At 38.7% G+C, this 23,348-nt stretch overlaps 1 protein-coding gene across 2 annotated transcripts in view; it reads left to right on the forward strand.

Moving 5' to 3' along the window:
• Positions 1 to 4,368: 4,368 nt before the first annotated feature.
• Positions 4,369 to 23,348, forward strand: part of ephb2b (eph receptor B2b) — a 118,893-nt gene continuing 99,913 nt past the window's right edge. For both annotated transcript variants that reach the window (XM_084543760.1, XM_084543761.1), the window contains exon 1: positions 4,369 to 5,137. In XM_084543760.1, the coding sequence (XP_084399886.1) occupies positions 5,086 to 5,137 (52 nt within the window). In that variant the 5' untranslated portion in view covers positions 4,369 to 5,085. The remainder of the gene's footprint in view (positions 5,138 to 23,348) is intronic.

The raw sequence follows: 23,348 nt of genomic DNA on the forward strand, positions 1-23,348 counted from the left end.
CACCGTAAGCCCTTTAAGACTCAAGGTGAAATCGATTCCAGCCCGCAGTGGCCCGTTTGAATGGGCTTAAGTGCAAGCTAAATATTCTAGAGGATAAGAATAGCTTATGAACTGCAGGGATCTCATTCTCACCCTGACCAACTTTATCTTACACTTCCTGACGAATAATAGCACGTGTTTAACTTCAGATAACAGGGTTCTGTGATGGGCTGGGGGTCAGAACAATTTAAATTTAAGTCAATAATTATCAGAGAATCTCCAATGACAACACAGCAAAATCATTAAGGTTAATTTAAATGCGTCTGAAAAGCACTTATATATAAATATTTCTTTATGATGGGCTTACTCTGTTTCCATCAAAGCTACTTTTTAAAATTTTATTTATTTATTTATTTTTTTTTACAAATAATAATTTACCTGAAAGTCACATAGGTCCGTAGAGACAGCAAACATCTCCTTAACACTTAGATTAAAAAATGAATTGCCAATATACCAATATTTATCTTCCTAATATTATAGCTAATCTAATTATAATTATGTATCCAACTGTATTTTTAATATACAATGACAATAATACCCTTATCTAAAGTTTGTTTTTGTCATTTATATTTAATTTCAATGGCTATATCTTCAAGCTAATCCTTTTTAGTCAGCAAGATACCCAAAATATTACATCAGAGAGACACATTTGTAACTGAGTGTTAATTTAAAAACTTGATCTTGAACTAAACCCACTCACTCAAAGTTATTTTGGGAGAAAATGTCCAATGATGTCTTCAGAAATAAGACATCTTTGAATGTTCAGCTCTTAAACTCTAGGTGGCAGTGTTGATGCAACCACACATTATATATGGCTGTAGGGAGGAAACCAAAAGACATATATATTTATTTTTCTGATGTGCTGGCCGTTCTCTACACCATGACTTTTGTTCCAGTGTGATTTTTAAAATATGCGATTTTTCAATTCCTTTTATATTATAAAAAAGAAAGATAAAAAAAAAATGCTTCGACTGTGTTTCTATTACAATGAGCATTAAAATATAAATCACTATATTTTGAGTGTAGGATCTGAACATCCCCACCTCCATCAATATTCATATTCTAATTCAAATACATAATATAATAATAATAGTGATATATATAATTAGTTTAAAGTGGTTGATGCAGACTTAATTTGGAGAGATAATAATATAAAAATACAATTATTTCTGATGAATCTGAATAATTTAAACAATACCAAAATAATATATATATATATATAATAGACATTTACAAAACAACCTAAATTGTTCTGCTTGAACAAGCAAAAACATATTAAGGAAAATTACATGCTTGTTAATTAAATCATTCAAACTCTATCAACATATAGCTAGGAATATAACTGAGCATTTTCACTTACAGTTTGGATGGGCTATATGAGATGTTATTTAATAAATTATATGCATTTTTTAATGAAATTATCAATCAAATGATCAGATTATCATGTTAAGATAATGTATTATATAATATCACAGTAAAATGCATAGTAAAAATGTGAACATGTATGTTTAGATAATTATCAAAAACAATATATGACAAAGCAATGCTGTGTATTCTATAGAAACAATATTTGTATTAATATGTAAAAGTGCTTTAGTTAAAATATTATTATAATACATTTTATTAGGTAAAAACACAAATAAAGAAAAAAAGAGAAAATGTAATTTTGCTATTTTTAATACATAAATGTTACAAAGAAGCTTATAGCTCTTTATTACTCGTGCTATGTAGCTTTGCGACACATAATGCAGTTGGTTTAAAGTAACGCCCTCACATCATCTATTCAGACATTATTCTATTCAGCTGGATGCCGCATTTTCACAAGTCCGTCAAAATAAAAATCGATTTCCTTGTGCACCTCGTACATATCATTAGATAATTTCTGACTAATTTACTGTATGTATTATGTCGTGTGTTTTTACTGGCTTGTTATGATGCTGCTGTGTCAAAGAGTGATAGACGTACAGGAGTATATTTTGCTTATTTGGAGCTGAACATGTGAGGACCACTACCGCATTCAGACATTTCTGCTTTGCATTTATATGTATCTTAAAACGGCCATTGTAGACACTGTAGCCGTTATAACCCAGCGGGTCAGAGAGATCTCCGCGGGCAACATTAGAGGAGTATTAATACCGTTTCTTCAGCGTCTTTCACTTCTCTTCTGGCTCAAGTCAATATTGAGCTTGTATGGAACTCATTATAGTGAGGAAAAGCTGCTTTCTCAGTGCCTTGCCGTTTTGTTCCATCTGTTTCGTAGTCACCTGAACATGATCTGAAGTCAGCCAGTCAAGTGACATGGAATCAATACAGTCAAACCCAGCGGAGGCAAATAAATCAGCCAGGCTCATTTAACCCCTGAGAGTCCTGCCTGCATAGCTACCCCACTGCGGCACGTAATAGGAAAGGCATGTTTGATGACAAACAGTTTATTCTAAATTCTTGTTTCCCAGTCAGCATTAGCGACTTCATACTTCATACCCAGGGGGCATCTCTCCTCATGCATGTTTAACTTTGTCCTTTGTACCGTGAATCATCATGTGTTCAAGCTTTTGTTGTCAGTCCCCAAGTGTCACTTTCTTTGTGCAAATAAACAATTTGATATGTTTGTGTGTATATGTGGTTATAATTTTATCACAGTTTTCACCAGCTGGATTGCCATGCATATCAACTCATTGTATGATATACTTGGAAATGTAAGCAGTCTCTCTGTCTCTCTTTTTTTTTTTTGCATTTCTGTACATTTCCGCAGCTGCTTTTTGTGTCTCGCTATCTGTCTCCATGCCTGTCACTGCGTCCTGTAAAACCAGTCTGCATTTAATTTTTTACACAGCATGTATAAAAATACTGGAATTTTACTACCAGCTTCTGGAGCGGGAAATAGATTTTATACTTCTCTTAAGGAAATTTCAAAAATATGACTATAGCTTGACAGATGCTCAATAAATTCTGATTTAATGCCAACCATCACTGACAACTTGGACCTGCCTGGTAAAGAGTAATCCCATTAAAAGAGCGGAAATCTTATAAAAGTTGAATGTGTTATGATTATTGATATGCATATTTATTTAACATATAGCATTTTTATTGATTGCCGGAAAATGATTGCCAGTAATGGTGCTGCCAGACTCCGTTCTGCCAACTTAAATCAACTTAGTGCAAACACAGCGCGGTGTTAATAATTCTGGAAGATTTATCGTGTCATGTTTTGAAATTTCTGAGCCAACGTCACATCAGATGATTGGAAAGAGTTAGAAAGAAAAGGTATGGATTCTCGGGGAAGTCACATTTCACTTAGAAGCTTTGGCTCTTTGGGTCTGTTATTGGAAAATAACTGCTGTTCAGGTGTAACTCATCGCTGAGCTGACATGTTACATCACACGATTCCTTTTGTATGATACAATAGAGTGTTAGCTGTACAAGAGGCTGAACCAATCTAAAGCACAAGAACAAGCTAATATGAAACTCATCATGCAGCACTTTTACATATCCAAATGTCAGCATATTTTATTGCACAAAGAAGAACCAGTGCAGCCGGTGCTTATTGATTAACCATTTACAGTTAGATACAATTTCACTGGAACTATTTTAAATGGGAGACCCGTTAGAAATATACCTTTAATGCACTGCTTGAGATTTTGAACGTCTGCCAAATTGATCTAACAATTCGTCTGAATTACTCAATGTTTCGAAATGAGTGGATCCAAGCTGCTGACAGTCAATCACAGAATGGCCCGTGACCCATTCTCGTTTTTACACTTCACTTTTTATCACCCTCCTGTATTTACTGCAGGAAACGAGCACCACAGCCATGGACAGTTTCCAAAGTTTGTTGCAAGGACATGCACTACTCTCAAAGCGCAGGAAACACAAATCAAAATTTCTTCTCTTCTCTTCTTTATGAAAACTGATTTATTACGAGGCTTAATGAAAGAAGATAAAAAGTGATTTTACAGTTGGTCTAAAATTCAAAATCCATTTTTATATAATTAACTTTAACCAATTTTGCATTGGCTTATGTCCATAATGAGATACAGCTGATGTTGTTGAAATGTGTTTTTGATTCACATTAATATAATTTTGCAGTAGCTCCAGGTCTGTAGCTGCAGACCATTATGAATATTGATTATATATGCTCAAGGCAAGACAATGGATATATAAATAGAAATCAATAAGATAAATAAGTCAATCAAGATTTCAAAACGGCATATTTGTTACTTCAAGCTAAAAAACATACAGAAAAAAAATGCTATAACAACATTTTATATTAGCATATAAATGTAATAGAAAATAACAATATTCACTCAAAGATATGCATACGTTATTTTATATGAATCACCGTTTTGAAGAAAAGGAAAAATGGCAAACAATCGAACTATGGAGGCAAACGTGGAAAAGAAAATATTAAACTTACTCGAATTTTTGTCTCGTGCTGGTCACCTGTTACTGCGCCAAAAAGTTCATTTTTTATGGCCCGTAGGAACTACACGGGGAACCCCAAAGACACATTAAACCTCAGCCTCAAAAGAGTAAGCCAGTATTTCCATTCAGAGCGATGTGGCAGTGAAAATAAGGTGCTCCATCTTTTATAAATGCCCCACATGGTCCCCAAACACTTAATTATCGCAAGGTAAGTCAGTGCGGACTGTCCTTCTGTCGATGATTGACAACGGGGTACATTGACGTGGCTTTGAGAGGGATGAACGATCTCTCTTAACGAGTGGATACATCGATCATGCAGACACTTTTTAACCTTCTGTGATTAATTACACGCACAATATTGTTCATTCTGATCGACACGAACGCGAGTTGACTAAGGTAGCGGTGAAAAAAGCGTGGCTGTGTTTCTGTGTTGCTCGGCGCTCCCCTCTGTCTGTCGTTTTTTTGGTTTCGCCCAAACTTGGTTCAGATTTGAGTTGGTTTTCTCTCGCTATCTGGGAGCGCTCGATTGGAGGAGAAGGACCGCCTGTCCCCTCTCTGCTTCTGCTGTCAATGGCTTTCGGGACGTGTTTTATTTGAATGTCTGGGCCCTTTAAGTGACCAATAATGGATATTCTATGGATATTATGGACCATACCGGCCGTATTAGCTGTTGAAGGTAAGCGACTGTTTTCATCCACCGGGGGTTGTAGCCGCATCCTCATGCCGGCTTCTGAGTTTGAGACAAAGCGCGTGAATGGACGTTTTCTTATTCTCATTAAATTACCTTTCTGCTCTCATAACACACCTTATTGTGTTACAGTGTCGCGTTTGCGGTGCTTCAGTGCAACATAGAGTCATCTCGAGCAAGGGAGAATGGCGGGGTCATTAAAACATACGCTCCCGTGTCTCGCAGGTATCCTCCACGGGTGTTATTAATAGCGTTAATTGGCTGAATAAAAAAAATAAAAATGCTTTTGTGTTGCACGCTGCTAGCACCCTCCGGGTTAGAAAACGTGAAGCCCGAGCCAGATAAAGCCGCATCCTGTGTGTCCGTGGAGGTGTGTCACTGTCACTTGTCAAACTATAGGTGATAAAACACAAACGAGGACTCCTCCTTAAATATTTTTTCCATTGTGTTTGAGTCTAATAATGCAAAATTGACATGCTGGACACCCTCTAGTTGAACTCACAAAAGGCTCTGGTTGCATTATGTGCAGTCATTTCAAAGCAGGAAAGAGCAGCAGTCAGCGTGGCTCAGCGCACAATGAAACAGGTTGAATGGTGAAAATAATCCCCATTATGTGTGTTTACAGTAGTATGCAGTAAACCAACTGTATAACATGACACACTAATTGAGACAGTGTTAAAATGTATACACATAGGATCATATAGTGACATTTGCCTTTCAGTGCTCTAAAGATTAAATCAACCACATTCCCTTTAACTTGACTGTTAAGCATTTCCGTATGTACTTTAAATTATAATTTGCAGGTGATTTCTTTTGTGTGTTAGTGAAGCTGGACTCGGTTTGCCCTTTCACAGGACATGAGACGCTTACCACATTGAAGAATGGAAAGTGTCAGCCCAGTCATTTATTTTGTCTATTTTGAGGATGCTCCCAGAAAACAAATGTGTCCTCTTCCTCTGGTCAGTTTAACTAAACCTCATAATAACAGGTGGGGTTGAGAAGCCATTAAAAGAAAAAAAAGAAAGAACTCAAAACCAAATGTAACCGCAAGTTGAAACAACAACAAAACGAAAAACAGGACAAAAAAGAGATGTTCATTTGCTTGTTTACTGTAGGATTTATTGTACATGTGTGACGACGTCCCAGATTTGTATAGAAAGGCAGACGGACCCGTCGAGTTCCGTGTAGGGCTGGCTCAGACTTTGACGTATTTATGCAGAATACCACAGACTGCTTGAGTTTATGGTTTCACTTTAGCTACATGCAAAAAGCTTAACAGCCTACATTGCATTACTCTCTTGCAGTTTTAACATTCGCACAAAAGCCTAAAAAATTCTATTCATAGACATTATGTAAATACACTTAATGTGATCTATATGTTGTATTTTATGTGTAAATATTTGCATTTATTAGCACATTTATCTCATATTTTAAAGGCACTTTATAAAAATAAATAGATATTTACCTTGTAAAACTGTCCTACGTGTTAGCTTTAATAATATTAATATATTAATTTGTGGTGGTAAAAATATATACTATGACTTTCATAGGTGTCATTCCATATGTGTGTGACATTCACCATCATGTGTTTTTGTTTAATTATTCATCTTAGGATGGCTTGATTGCTGTTATAAAGGTTATTTATTTTTGTGTAATTTTATCCTCGCTATTCTGTCCAAGAACACAGGATATAAGAAATGCCAAAAATAACAACAAATTCACACAACACGGAACTGCACGTCCCCTTGTTTTCTCTCTTTCTCTAAAATGCGAACATGGCCACAGTTTCGTTTTTTTTTTTTTTTTTAATTCATATGTAAAATATCATGTAAGCCGAGAGCAGACTTTGCCTAAAACACCAAGTTGTTCCTTAAATAGCTATCTAAGTGCACTAGTACAATTCTCGCTTATCAGGGGATGACGCTGCTGATGCTTACTGTAACTGCAGAAACACAGTTTGCAGTGTCGCGAGCACCTTTCGAGTCTGTGGTGCATCGGCTTTTGATTCGTAAACCAGCTACCAGTCCCGTCGCCAACTCCTCAGTGCAGTCCTCCCCTCCATTTTACCCTGTGAATCACCCTGGTCGACTGTCCAATGAATTTGCTAAGATGGCTTACGTAGGAAAAATAAAGGGTTGAAAAAGAGGTCACTGCAGCTCTAATCCGAAAAAAAAAAAATCCCAGCATGCAATAGGAAAAACCCTCCGGTGGGTCGTTTTGACACGTTTAGTGCCGGGACGCTACGTTTTTTTCTTTTGTTACTTTTAACAGAAAGTGACATCTTCACATCATGTTATTTCATACTGATGGTCGTTATTTACTGAATGTGTACTGAAACATACTGTGACGTATCGTCGATTGCCGAGACATAAACATTGAGAAAAGTTCACCCGTGTTGCTCCTATACCTAATTTAAGGGGATGAAAGGGCCACTTGTTATACAAATAATCAATGAATCAGGCAGGGACCGTGCTGGATAGGATTAGAGGATTAAAACTGGGGCCAAACTTAAGAAAATTCTCACTGTGTCCCAAGTGTCCATTTAGCAAACATGTCAGGGTCATAAGACTGTAAATTGGCCCTGAAATATTAATGTTTGAATTGTGCCTTTTTATCCTCAGCATCTCATGTCTGTGGCCCCCCATCTCTAGTCGGTATCGCCATGTTGGTCAAATATAAACGGCCTTCTTTCATCAGCATGCGACCATTTTTCAAAAGCATTTACCCAGTGGAATGCGGAGCAACTCTAAATTGTTGATTAGTGTTAATGCAAGCTGATGCCATGTCTTATTGGTTTAGTTAACAGGAACGGACGGGCTCTTTTGGAAAATTAATGGACGTAGTACTGCCAAGGAAATTAGCCTAGCTTTGTCAAACATGTCTATGAAAACGCACTGTGGATTTATCCCTTCATTAGCTTAGCTATTCATTGTCATCAGTGCTCGGTTGACAGCCACACTAACAACAGTGGCACACATCTAATTCTGGTGAGTGGAAACTCTCAGATTCATCCCGAGCCATAAAAGTGCAGTAGCATGTATTGTTCGGGGGAGATGAAATTTACTAGACGGATAATTTAGCTTTTCCGCTTTCGCCATCCTCCTTTGTGTTGTGGTATTACAGTTTACACTTTGCAAACAAGGCAAACGGTTTCTGGGAGCACTGGTGTTGCCATGATGCAATAACAACCTCCTTCAGACTTCGTTGTTGGGGTCCGTAGAATGATAGATCACTTTGATACGACATTTTCTCTCTCGCTTTTTCCTTTGAAGGCAACATAATGGGAGAGAAACCACAGTAGAGGAGGTTGAAATGGGTTAGAATGAGATCACAGCATGGCGTCTTTAAAAAATGTCTTGCAGATTTGATTGCATTTCAATATGTACTGCATTCCCTCAGCGCTCTATTGAGCACTCAGTTGGCAAACACTGGCCAAGTTTGACATTTTATCCTTTTTTTTCATTGAATTTCTTAATTTCATTCCGTATATTAAATTTGTATTCTGCATTACTCTTTCGGCACCAATTCCTCACATAATATAGGACAGCCTGACAATTCAAGACGCAGTATGACTGTTAATGATTGGAAAATCCCACGGAGTTTGGTAAAGATGCTTTCATATGTAAATTCAGTGGCTGTTTCTGACCGGAATTGTTTTGTAAGTAACAGACATGTGAGTGTAACATGGAAGCATTGCGTTTTGTGGTAGAGTGACAAAAGACAGACAGAGGCGTGCTCTGAAATGGGATTAAATAAAGGTAAAACGAGCGACCGTACACAATCCGGTGTTTTCTCAGTCCACCCAATGAGCAGATGCAGGGAGCTGGCCTGCACGCCAACCGCCACAGTAGGCTTTCACAAAGAATCTGTCTCTATTCAAGCCTTAATCCATGCTGCCGAGGGCTCAGGCATTGTCACTTTGCATGCAAAATTTCAATTAGTGCTGGTACCAGTTGTTTCTCTTGGAGGGGGGTGTCACATTTCAGAGACATCTATGGCTACCTTTAGGGTGAGATTAAGGCACAAGTATCACTGCTTGCCTTAAGAAAGTGTACTGCTCCCTGCATTGCATAAGGTTACAATCACGGGGAATGAGCTGCTTTTCTTAATTATGACCATTATATGTAGACCTGGTCACATTATTAGAGGTGTGAATACACTTCACGCGAACTTCATCTGAAACTTAAGCAGGAAAAGTCTCGTGTGAGCTGTGTTAAAACCTTCACATTGGGATTTCTTTTTCGTGGTCCCAGCTCTGCAAACCAAATAGATGGATACGTTGCTCTGGGCATCAGTTTGTTCAACCAATTTAGCTTAGGTTTCACTTAAGCACACGATGAACTGTTTGACACTGTTTCCATGCTTTCAGGTGGTCAGCTCTAACTACTGCGGTTCACTGTGATGAGCCAGCTCTACATTTTCTCCTGCCGCTAACAGTTAAATACTCTAGAAGTAATGCTAAAATGACATTTTATTTGGAGGAACATATCTGATGAAATAACAAAAGTTAATGTTTCAATAGTGAACTCAAAACAGTGTTGAAGTATTATTGATAGAGCCTTAGGGTGTCACATGTGTGGACCTGGAAAAACATTTGAAATCAATGAACTGGCCATTGCTGCTTGTCATTCCTGACAGCATTGCACTTTATTAAAACAGAGCAAATAATGACATGTTGACCAAACTGTAAATCTCATGAGCGGTTATGAGACGGCAGCACAACAGGTTGATATGGGAAACCGTTGACAGTGTCCCAGTATGCACTGAATGTATGCACATGGGTTGACTATTCAGAAAATGACTGTTGGAGTTGTCTGCAAAACAAGTCCCACTGGTCTACAAGCTGGGATGGCATATCATATCTGAGTCAAGTTTGTTTATGTTCACATCACTGACTGCACCTTGGAGGTATGAGTGAAAGTGTCTAAGGATCAGCATACTAGAGTTTTGAATTTATTTACCACACTCGGTATTACTAGGTTACACTTCAAAAACCCAAAATATAACCTGCTGACTGACAACCTCAGATGCCAAACTAAAATGTATTACTACGCCACCTCTATCGCGGTTATGTGTGACACCTCTGCCATAACCGCACTTTATTTATTTATTTTTTTTTATTTTTTGTATCTTCTAAAAGAACAGGTGCCACTTTGGCCTATAGGCGAGCCTGATTTGCAGATGCCAAATGGTCAGATATGCTATCTCCAACTGAAAATATTTTCAGAGCCAACAGGTGTTTCAAGTCTTTTAACAGGCTGCACCCCGCTACCAGAATGACATGCCCAGCAACTGAAAACAATGTGAGGTGCATTTGTCTCCCTTTAAGTAGTACAGGATTAAAAAGAAAAAAGTCAAAATTGAATCCACAGAACTTAATTAAGTTTTATAATCCAACCCTGATTAGATATTAAGATAAAAGTAAAAGTAACACTTGCTCTTAAATGCACAGTAATTATTTAGCTGTGTAATGTATTTTGTATAGAGCATGTTGTTTGTTTGTGGCAAATAGAGATTAATATTTTGGACAGTTGTCTTGGTTGGAAAGGTAAAAAATGCACAAAAGTGCTTAAAGAGTGCAAAATTATATTAAAGAAAACAGTTCATCAAACAATAGCCTGTTGCTTATCCATTAATTATATTATGTACTTGCAGTAATTGCAATGTGAAATGGCCATGTCACTATTGCTATTCCTATCAGTTAAATTAATGAGGAATTGAGACTTGAAAGTGCACACCAACTATACGTCTGACTGGATAATCTAATGATCTTTCCAAATGCATTAAGATAACAAACTGAACCAACCTGCTTTCACTTAATATCAGAATTGGTGATATTAAACAAAAGCCTGCGTGAGTGAAATAATAGCTGCACATAACTCTTTTCATCTGGCCTCTTAAAGTGTTTAATAGGCTTTTACCACTCCCAGGAAAAGAACTGACCTTTAAATGCTTGATTGTTCAAACTTTTTTTATGGTGCTTATGTTTTCCCTACACATACCAATAAGCCACAACAAACTGTTTAATACTAGCTCAGACTTTTACAAAATCTAAGCAGAAGAACTTTCTTGCATGCGGCCTTGTTGAACACACCCCTGTCTCTGTTCTGAAAACAGTATAATCATTTCAAAACATGCAATGTATAGAATTTCTATTTAACTAGGTTCTTAAATAACACTGGAGGTACTGTGTGCTGTGAATGGTGAAAAGATGCATCACCTATGAACATAATATTTAGTAGGGATCAGGTGAATTATGGGTCTTGAGATTTGTTATTCTTGCAGTTCTTTAAGGATAGGTGTGCCGTTTGATTGGGGGGCTGTAATTGTTTCAACATGTGTTTGGCAAAACAATGTGGTCAGAGAGTGAAGCAGTATGACTAAGGCTATTATAACAGTGTTATAGTGCATAATAGTGCTAATCTTGACCATTTAAAGTTGGAGCTGTGGAGCAGGCTTTTCTGCTCATTTTCACACTATTACAGAAAATATCTGTGGTGTATATTATCTAATCAAGTTTGCAGGCAGAGTTAAATTGGAGTTACGTGACCAATAGACCAGCTTCAACACGCAATGTGCAGTTTGCACATGCAGTTTTCTTGCTGACTGGAACTAGTTTGGATAGTTATGGAAGAAACTTGCTTTACCTCTCTGTAACCTTTCTGATATTCCACACAGGAATCTAGATCAAGGATGTTCGTACATCCTGCTGTCTTAATTAGCACATGTTAATTGGCAATGTACAGTCTCGTGGTAAGTCATATTTATTAGGGGGAGCCTGATTCATCCTGACCCGTTGGGAATGGAAATCATTCGGGGACAGCGAGATGTATTTCCAGACATTATTCATAACAGGAACCGTGGAAGAGCTCACAATCAAAATGGCCCCGCAACATCTAGGCCTAATTTGCAGTCTCAATTCTTTGTGCAGTTTGTTTAATTTGACAGAAGGCTCACCCGTTATGTGGAAGTGTCTTTGTCACTGTGTAATACCTCATTTTATCCAGGCGGGGAAATTGCTGTTAATAAAGTCTGAAAACGATAACGGAGTTTGCTTGAAAACTGAAGCTTAACTGATCAGTGTGACCCCCTTTTTCTGTCACGTCCTTCATGACGTTGAGATGTGCACATTAACAGTATGGAGCTTATAATATTCATCCCAGCATAGCTAACTACTGAGTTTAGACACGGGGAGAAAGAGAGACAGAAGGAGGAGGAGGAGGAGGAGGAGGAGGAGGAGGAGGAGGGAGAGTGTGTACCCTGAGAGAGGTCAGACCTCGTTTCAGAGACCCCCATGCACACACACCCCAGGTACTGTGACACTGCCTTTATGAGTGCGCCTGGAGAACACAAACCCACCGGATTAGTGTCTGTCTCTCAATGTCCCCGGGAGCAGAGCCCATTGGGCGAGACAAAGCAGGGCTGATTGCGTTGTCATCTGCATCACAAAGGGAAGCCTTTTCTACCTGAACCGCTGCCTGTGCGCCGCGCTACACATCACATCTATCAGCGACTCTGGACCCACGTGACATCTGCCTTTTGTTTTTTGTCCATCTCTGTCTCCCCCCTATTCTGTTGTTTCTCTCTGGCCCACACCGTCTGTCCACCATGACCCATACCAACAACAAGACCCCCTCCCCCGTCCCTGCTCAGTGGAAACTAGCTTCTTAGTCTATACCAGCACGGTTGTTTTCTGGTTTAGCCGGTAGTTATGTGCTTAGCACAGTGTGCATCGTCTTCTCTCGCTGCAAAGAGCCACGAACACATTTGTTGTCTTTTCTTTTTCCCCTGTGGCTCTAGCTGGCCCAGCTGTATCTCAGCTCAGTCAGCATGCATACACATAAGACAAAAAGGCTTTCAGTTCCAGACCATAACAGGTCTATCGGTCTCACTCGGACAGAGAGAACACCCCAGCTGAGGTGATACCAGTAAACAGATGTGTTTTATCTGATTAGCGTACTGGGCAGGCAGGCTCTGCTCTTCTATAACTGATGACTGCTGTCTTGTGCTGCTGCCCTAGCCAGGTCCGACAGACGTAATAGAGATAAAACAAGCTTCCGTCTTCAGATTAAGTTCTTATGCCTGTGTATACAAGTTCATCATAAGCCTTGTGTTGGCTTTTGGTGTACTTCATCATCATCATCAATGAAACGATCCTCGTCTTCCTTTCACATTTTATGACCTTGAATGTCCTCTTTATCCCTTGAGATAAAATGTTCTTTTTGAATGGAAACAAAGATGTTAGTATTATCTCAGGCAAAAAGATGAAAGGTACTTTTTTATTTTTTTTTACCCATTTTAGATGCTGTGTGAATACATCCAATAGATTAAACAGGGTGTGATATTTGAAAAACAGAAGGGGACGGGGAAAAGGAGAGAATGACTTTTTGTGTCCTCAAGTGTGATAGTTGGTTTCTATTCACAAGTAATTGCATTAGCTCAGAGAATAGGGAATTAACACAAGGCAATTAACTGATTTGGCCTTTGGCTGTGACTTGTCTGGTTTTAGAGAGTAGGAGCTCATTCTGTATTTTCATAGATTAATTTAGAAATTGCGTTTGGTAGTTTGCAGAACTTTGCAAACCATGTTTTTTTAAAAAAAAAAAAAAAAAAAAAATTATTAATGAAGAAATGCCCTTTCTGTCTAAAACAGAACAGTTCAAGTAGAGGGTTAAAAAGTATGGAATCTCAAGGGCAAGAGTTACCACAGCAGCAGAATAAACACATTTGTTAGTGCTTTACTGTCTCCAGTCATATTACAGGGAAACGCTAGGTCTCAGTGGTTTCATTGTCGATAGCAAGTGTGTTATTTTCATTTCAACATTTAGAAAGCTGAAGATGTTGCTGACGTTTTTCATGTGTCTGAAACCAAAAGTAACACACCTAACCCTCTGACATCATCACATCCTGACCTGGATGGTGAGTTAGAAAGGGTATATATGTTAGCTGGTTTGCACAGTAATCCATTTTCATAGTCACAAACACAAAGAGACATATTGACTGATGATGTCGTTATGCTGTATATACACCTATCGGCCACAACATTAAAACCACTGGCAGGAAAAGTAAATAACATTTATCATCCTGTGACAATTCACTGTTCTGCTGGTAAAGTTTTGGACTTGGCATTCCTGTGGTTTTACTTAGACATGTACCAATTACCTAGACCAGACCAAGCACCCCCACTAACAACATCCTGTTTCCAGACACCACAGGACACCCTCAGAAGGGCCGTGTCCATTCTCTGATGAGTCACAACTGTTTTGGAGGCACAAAGGAGGCATAGACAATATCAGGAAGGTGGTCATAATGTTATGCCTGATTGGTGTAGAAATGTAAATCGTTATTGTGAATCCAAGTTGATGTAGTCAGTTTATCAGATGGGAGAGGCCGTGACTTACCGACTTCATGTGAATTTTAAAAGACGCAGATGATCTGAGTTGCATTATGCAGGAAGTTGTGTCTGCTATTTAGCCCACCCCCATCTGATAAAATTATAAAAACACTGTCTGTATAATGCAATAAAGTTCAACAGCACTAAAGATTTCATCCTCCAGAATGACCATAAAGAACATTAAGACCGAAACAGAGGTAGCATTTATTGCAGGAATGGGCTGTTAGACTGGATTAGTCTTAGCTAAGGTTTGCCAAACAAACTGGCAACTGAGTGTAAATATTTAAGTTACTAGTATAGGACGTCTGCCAACTGAAATGGATTCAGGAGAGTTAAACGGAAACTTTGGTCCTATCGGTTATAACATTGCACTTGTGTCATATATCTTTTGAGCAACTGTTTTAGCTCAATGACAAAGTGCACTTAATGTGACCGTGTGACATTTACTTTAGTTTTCTCTGTTTTATCAACACTCATTTTACGCATGCTACCAGAAATTCGTGCTAGCTGTACCAATCTATTCACTGATCATTTACTTGACTGATAATTGCTTTGTTTCTTTAGCTCACTTTTCCAGTCTCAAACGGGGGCCAGGACACACAGCGCATTTTCCAGTTAAAGAAAACAATTTTCTTTATATCTGACTGCCATCACATCTGCAACACCTCTCTCAGCCGAAAGACCCTTATTAATGGCCAGCTAACCTGCACCTACCTCCGCCTACATCCTCATTTTTCATTTGTGTTTAACCGTGGTTAGCTTGAGTGGTGTAGGGTACTGTTGTGTCATGTAAGCACAGTGCCAGATTCTATACTAATACTAGTTATGGTATCAGGACACCCCTAAACAATATCAGAGGCCTTCCTAACGTAACTGAGCCCAGACGAATCATAGCCATGCAACAGTCTTGAGATTATTGGAGCGTGATTGGTGTAGCATAGAGTGACTCTCACCATGGTTTTCTTTTTATTCTAAAAACTGCAGAATTTGAATTAATGAAAGACTGGACTTCTTTTATCTCTGACCTCGTACCACTCCTTCAGTCTTCTTCAGAGATTATGGCTTCAAAATCAATAGCCCAGACTCAGCACAGATTACACTCCTATGATTGTGTTTATGGAGCCCTATCAATTGACACTTCATTGTAGTCATTTCGTATTCAGTAAAGCCGATGATAAATGCACCAATTGGGCAGAGAAAGCTTACCTGAATTTACATAATCACTTGTCTGAAAAAGGATCTAGTGGAGGGAGCAATCAGCAGCATCTGCCACACTCGTACTTCTAAGAGCCGCTGTTATTGCAGTAACATCTTGTTCCAACTAACAATTCATTGTTATTTTATTCTAATTTCAAACCTGTTAAAGATTTCCAGCTGGAAATGCTATCTCTAAAATGCATGCCCGCAATTCTACCGAGCTCCCAAAGAAAGGCCGATACATGTCCTTTGGGTTCAATAAAACAATGTCTGGAATCACAATACGGCCATGAGGTAACGTGGCTTACAAAACGGGAGCCAGGTATATAAGGAGATGGTGAAATGATGACTGTTTTCCATGCCTTACCCTGGCAGGGGCCTTTCAGGGAGAAATCACAATGGATCATTTGGGAGGGCAGCTGGAAAATCTATAGAGAATCTCAAGGGAGACCTGCTGTGTCTGTGAAATCAATGCAGAGATCCAGCTGAGACCATTAAATGAAATGAATGTTATATGATAGGGTTAAACATGTAGAATATTATTATTCATGGAGTCAAAATAGGGTTTTCATCTCCAAATAATGCAAGCAGGCACGGATGTCAATAAAGGCACCACAGATTGTCTTGTATTTCGTGCATCTGCTACATATGCAGTCCATCATGTTTCTGACCTGTTGTTAGCCCCTGGGGTGGATATATGTGTACTGGGCAACTAAAGAAGCTAAGTGAATTGAAGCTTTAATTTATTTGATCTGTGTTTTTATTGTACTTCATTACCAGATAACGAGTAACAGTAGAGAAATGTTAGCAAAACATGATGATTTCTTGTCATCACCACAAATCAGATCCCAGCTAATCTTGAGAGGCAGCTTGTTTCAAAGAAAACTATGGCAACAAAGGCACGCACAGTTTTAGTTAATTTACAGTTTTAAGTTTAAACTGGCTATTTCATAGTCCAGAAGTCAAGGATATTGGCTTTACTATGATATAATAAGAGCAGAAAGTCCCATTACATTCATATCACATCACATTTGAAAAGCAAAAACCAGGAACAGTTTGAAATATTCGCTTGAAAAATATGACATGATATATTTATAGCATAAATATAGGGGGTGTAGTTGCACTGAGACGTTCTGTGGATGGCCTTGAGCAGTCAAGCTGCACTGACGGGGTGCAAGAGTTTTTCCACTGCACTGCACAGCAAGGTAATGTTGTTTATCTGATCCACTAATGAAGCTTTGCTAACTCTGATAAACTCGGGAGTATTTCTTACAGCTTCACAATATGAGCATCCCACAGGTTTGCCAGTGGAAAGGATTTTAATATGAAGCAGTAACTTTAGAACAAAGGCTTATATTTGAAAGTAAAAAAAAAAAAAAAAAAAGAAAAAGAAAGAATAGGAACACACTAATGAAAACACTTGTAAAATAGGCTTGTAAAAACAGAACTTGGTCTCTTGTTTCTTGAACAGACTTGCAGTGCGGTTCAGCATACTTATCTCATGCTGTAAAGGGTGTATTGGAAATGTATGTCATCACAGATTACCTTGGCTGGGAATGCTGTCAAACCTGGAACAACAGAAAAATACTTATTTTTTTTCTCAAACTGTTAATTGACGTATCATTTCAGTTCCAATAGCTTAAGGATGTAATGTGTTGGCAGTAATTCTTTGTTTTTATTGACAATGCACAAAGTACATTTTGCCATTTTGTGTACAGCATATAAAATAAAATGACGACAAACAAACAAACAAACAAACAAAAAAAAAAACACATAACACAGTAACGTGTTCTTTAAGTTTTGGATTATCTGTAGAAATCTATCCAGTCCTTTTCTGTTTCTACATTGCCACTCTTTTATACACTATAATGGCTATTTGAATGAACAAAAGGTTTAAGCCATTTCAAGGGCAAAAACACTTTATTGATTAAATGAATGTGCACCAAACGTGTCTTTTGTGGATCTAAATTGCCTTGCAGTATCTTGAAGGAACACATTTATTCGTGGCATGGGTGGCCCCAGCAGGGTAAGAACCCCAAAAACGGGTCCAGTTACTTGCATGCTGCATTTACAGCGGTAACGCCCCGGCCTGATTACACGTCTTCTGAGCACTTTTCAATCTGCTCTCCTGTACAAATGGTTTGACACTTTGTAGTGGTCAGCCAGGCACATTACATGCATGTAGCGCCTGTATAAGTTAACAGGGCTGCTGTCAAGAACCCCTTCCTGATTGAGTGACTGAAAAAACATGTTTGAGCTTAGTGGTCTATCCTCATCTGAATGACTCTCTGGGACTGGCATGGTGCTGAGCGATGGAATTGGTAAAGCTGGACCTCTGCTGACACACAAGTCTAAATGCACATACTCATGAATAGATTTCCTACACATGACACATGCAAGAGAACACATGGATCCATATAAATCTTACTCCGAATTGGTTGCTAAGACTATTTTTGCCACCAGTTAGGAGAAATAAATGAAGAGAAATGGTTTCAGTTCTCGCTCCAGATGTCCCTTGGGCATGCTGAATTCAATACTTTTAACACAAAGAGAAAGGCAATTGTTATTTTGACTTAGCTTAATTTTGCCTCACTGAGCATTTTACTGTGTGACTTAACTTTTCTTCCCGTCACAAGAAGCTGTAAAAGAGCACATAGCACAAAAAAAGACTTCCTTTGATCTCCATGCCTACAGTAATAAAGTATGTCCTATTTTTGTGAAATAGAAATTGAGACCTGTAATAGCGTTTAGTGGTTTTCCTCCTTACAGACAGGTTTTTGGCGTTAGCATGAGCTAATCTCTATTTCACAGATACTAGCATGCTCATTTTCTGTCTCTGATTCTGTCTGTATGTCTCACACATACACACACAAATGCATGAACACTTCTGTCTGCGCTTTTTCACACTCAACACCTGCAGGGTTGGGCTGTCAGGCTTTCTTGGAATTATGGCATTAACATGGAAACTAGAGGCCTGAAGCTGGATTAGTCAAGAGGAGGTGTGAACGCAAGGTTAGGGCAAAGATGGCCTTTCAGCTAATATTTTGTCATCATACTTTAACTCCTGTATGTTCTATCAAAATGCTGTAAACTTTTTTCTCTCTCTCCTGTTTTGTGTTCTTTCGGTCCCCACATCTGATTCTTGTACATATTTTAAAGCCTGAGGCAAAAACCTTGAGGTGCCTTGGGTTTCCTTTTGCTGAGTATTACAGCTGGCCGCTTCTTAACAATCTTGTTGAGACTGGTATAGTTTGCTTCAGCAGAGAGTGGATCTGGACTGTTTTTAAGTTAATATCCTTAACTGTGTGCACAGTCAAACCGCAGCACAAATGACAAAGCACCTAGAAGCACATTTATGTAGTTGAAAATGAGTGGGATCATGCAGTGTAAATTCAAAAACAGTATTTACTGAAGTGATGCAATTAGATGGTATTTGAGATGTCAGCCTAACGGGTTCAACCTGACGAACACAATCCAAAATTTTTGAAGAGCATCTCAAACCACAATAAACGAGCCGTTTTTAATGTTTCACTGCACTCCAACCACCACGCAGATTAGTAGGATGATAAGTTTGTTTAAAAACAAAACAAAACATGGATTTAGGGACTTAATGACACCACTTACTTTCAGACCATTTACAAGTACTTACAGTACATTTAGGTACTTGCTGATACTGAGTGCCTATACCTATACCTGTACTTATAAGTACTCAATAATTGCATTACAGTTCCAACAATGACTTTCAAACTGTTTCATTTTCCAATCGAATGTTAAGGATGTGGCGATGCTTGAAGAGGATAAAATGATCTGTATGTCTAAAACCGAAATAAACTGTACTTAATCCAGTAATAGACAGGATGCTTTGAAATTACTTTTCCGGTTATCTCCTCAAACGATGTGCGTTTTCGCAATGTTGTACAGCGTCAGTCGTACAGTTTCTGTGATATATTTACATCTGGAAATCTGGTACCTGAGCTCCAGTACGCTGAGAATAGTTTGCAGTCTTCTTTTACTTGCGTCATCATCGCATATACTCAAATATTTCTGAACTCCTAACTTGGCTACTCTTCCTCCTACTTGCAGTAAGAGTTTGAGGTGTGGTTGTTCTTGTAACTACGAGTGTCGGACCCATCTCCAATACTTGTATCAGCATTGGCACACAAATCGATTGCCTTAAGAGGTCAAATGTTTTACACGTTGACTAGCCCTCTAAACACGAAGCCATGATTATGGCATACATACTTCAGTGTTGAGGTACTAGACCAACATATATTTACCATGAAATCACTTGTTAAAGTAGTCCAGTCCTACTTCTTTAACAAAACGTTCCTTCTTCCGTAAAAGGAAAGAGTAGTTTTTGCCTTTCAGTTCTAGCATGTAGGTGGGCTGAAAATTTTGTGGCACATAATCCTTCAGCTGACAAAAGCGGTGTGCTAAACTCCCTACACTCCTAACAGACTCGCACTCATGTTGGGTAGGTGAAGGGCACTCCTCAGCAGCTCGCTCTTATGGCTTAATTTCAATACATCACATTCGCTGCCGTCTTTATCTCCTTTGTCCCGGCGCGGGCCTGTTCAGTTAAAACGGCTTACCTTGCTATCCTTTCTCTGACCAGCCGCCACCTGTCATCCCAATGCTAATGTGAATCATTAACCTAAAAATATAGCCTAGGAGCAAAAATACACAAAATACACCGCTTCATAGAAATACATTACCTGTCACCCTGTCTCTGGATTAGGACTTCCCCGGTGCCAAATGATTTAAGGGCTTTTTGCTAGGTTGTCAGGAGAGACATGATTGTGCCTGAGGCCATAAAGAAACATATGTGCTCTTTTTTTTTTTTTTTTTTTTGAATGTGTCAACCAAGCAGCACCAGATGTGTGCGGTAAATGGTGTCGGGGTTTTTTTTTTTTTTCCCCCTCACTTGAGCGTGTGTCTGACGGCGTGCACAGCTGCACGGAGGAAGTCCGTTTCACAGGGAGTGAAGAGGAGGTGAGAAGCAGCAGGTCTAATTGAAACGGTTAATGGGCTGTCTCAAACCATCTTTATACCCGACAACTGTGTGTGGAGAAGCTCCTTATCACTGAACTGAATCTGATAAAACGCCTCTTTAAAGATATTGGCCAAGACAGTGTTTTTCTTTTTAAATGTAATCATAAATAATGTTATGTTTGAGTCTTTGCAGCCGGTGTGTGAAATTTCAGGGGGAGGAGTTTTGTCCCCTGCCTCAGAACCCTCTTGTGCTGAAAATGTTAGCTTTTTATCTTTTTTTTTTTTTTTTTTTTAAGTGGACTTACAAAAGAAGTAAATCTGCATTGGAAAGCACATTGAAAAGCTTTTTTTTTCTGTCAGTTGTACACATTTTCATGTGCTTTCACTAAAAAGTTCTAAATACATAGATAAATAACAGAAGTTTTTTCCTGCTGTTTTCCCAGTCTTAGTTGGCCTCAGCTTCATCCTAACCACATCCCTCCCAAGCCCCATTCCTCTCTGCCTGGCTTTTCTCCCGGCACAGTCCTTCTTCCCAGCTCTATCTCTGTTCCTCCCATTGTAGCCACAGTACACATCCCTGCTCAACTCTCAGTTCTACCAAAAAACACTCTTGATGGGAGGAAGGCTTTAGGCGCTGTCCACACACTGAATCATTGCGGCACAAGCTGTTTTAATAGGAACTTGTACTGATTGCCATTGAGCCGCTCCTACTGAAGCAGTTAGGAATCTGTGTCTTGCTTAAGGGCGTCTCTGGATGTAGAAAGCACTTCCTTGTTCATTTAACCCAGCTGGTTTTTGTAGCTGTGTGGCTACGACTGCCTTGTCTGCGTGTAGGAGTGTTAGTGGAGGAGAGCCTGCGGAGCCCCAGAGTTGCTGGATTGGTAGGTTGGTTATATTTAACATCATTGACACAGTGAATTGCTCCTTTGGGATGTACGCTGGAGAAGGTGCAAAATTGTGTCAGAGGAAAACTGTGGTTGGGTTTAGTGAACAGACATCCATTATATGAAGACTTTGCAGCTGTATCACATATTTCTCAGCAACCGTGGCTAGCGCTGTCGCGGAGGTCCACTGGGGAACTGCCTGTGTGCAAATCATGCCTAAATATATAACAAGTGGACTTACCAAGAGACATACCTGTAATGAATTGGTATAGGATGGATTCAGTTTAGTTTTGTTAAGGCAAAAGACAGAATAGGACATTATTTACACAAGATAAAGCCCCAACACTCTATTGATTTATCCATTTGCAATATAATACCTCATGTGACAAACACTTCTCGGTGTGCTTGTCCAAAATTTTACAATAATCTTTTTACAGATACCGTGCATAGTTTGAGGGAGAAAACAAACAATAACAAAACAATAAAAGCACGTATATGGATTTAATCAAGTTTCACACTGAGCCCTAATCACCCAGTTACAATTAAAGCTCTTAACACTCTGGCTAGACAGTGTTTTAACCACAGCGTCCGGCTCGCAGATGGTGCTGCAGAGGATCTGAGTTCTCGTTTCTGAAGTACACTTAACGATAACAGGCTTTTTTAGCTTTATTTTTTTAAAATTTTTATTTATTTTTTGCTCCATAATCAGTTTCAAATGAGAGCCGGGCCTTTGGCAGACTTCGTATGGCGACGTTTTGATTCAGCCAAGAACCCTCTTCTGAAGTGCATGAATAGTCGGGGAGAGTTCATTCATACAATCTGAATGCCAAGCACATCTTCACCGAGGACTGATCTCAATTTGAATCAGCTTTTCCCTCTTTCAGATTGTTTCATTTTTAATAATCTGTCATAGAAACTGTCATTGTGCATGCCTCACTTATATTTGTTTATATCTGTTGAAGACAGCCTGCGCTCATGTCAAACACATCAGTTATTTTATTACAGAATAAAATGTGTACAAATAAATAGTAATTCAGTGCGGTAACAGCTTCCCGAATAGATTTAAATATACATGGAAATATATATATTTTTTAGGTGTCTGGTAGTTTTATTATGCCATATATTCATTCCAGTATCAAGGGAGTTTGTGATGTAGTCATGAAATTTATTCAAAGTGGTTTATGTCCTTGGACTCGAATTTTCCATTTTTTTTATTTTTTTATTTATTTTTTTTTATGACTCAGAGCACACCTCGGAAAATAATGTATTTCAATTGGCAGCATGTTTTGTGCACATATTTGGAAAAAAAAGTGTGTTTTAACCCAAGTCTGACAAATATTTCTGCTACTTTGTCGTGTTCTGTTTCTGTATTTTTTTTTTTTATCTTTAATCTTTTGTACATGAATCCTTACTCATATTTTCACACGTCATCAGTAATGTGACTTATAATTGCCAGGCCCACATTCAAGAAAGTGTCAGATTCAGACCATAAATATGAAATTTTACAGTGGACAAAACAATATATGTATATAATAAGTAGCATGTGTAACACAGTCAGTTAGAACTGTTTACACATTCGCTCAATGCAAGTACCAGTAATGCTGTTGCACATTACTGTCCTCTTACACGTAGCTCCACAGCCGCTCCACAGTAGTTTACACGGCTGAGTAGGAGTCCGATGTAATTTTCAACAAAGACCATCTGCACAGAGGATCTTTCCCTCGTGTGAGCA

Source organism: Chelon labrosus, assembly GCF_963514085.1.
Source record: "Chelon labrosus genome assembly, chromosome: 4".
Taxonomy (NCBI): Eukaryota; Metazoa; Chordata; class Actinopteri; order Mugiliformes; family Mugilidae; genus Chelon; species Chelon labrosus.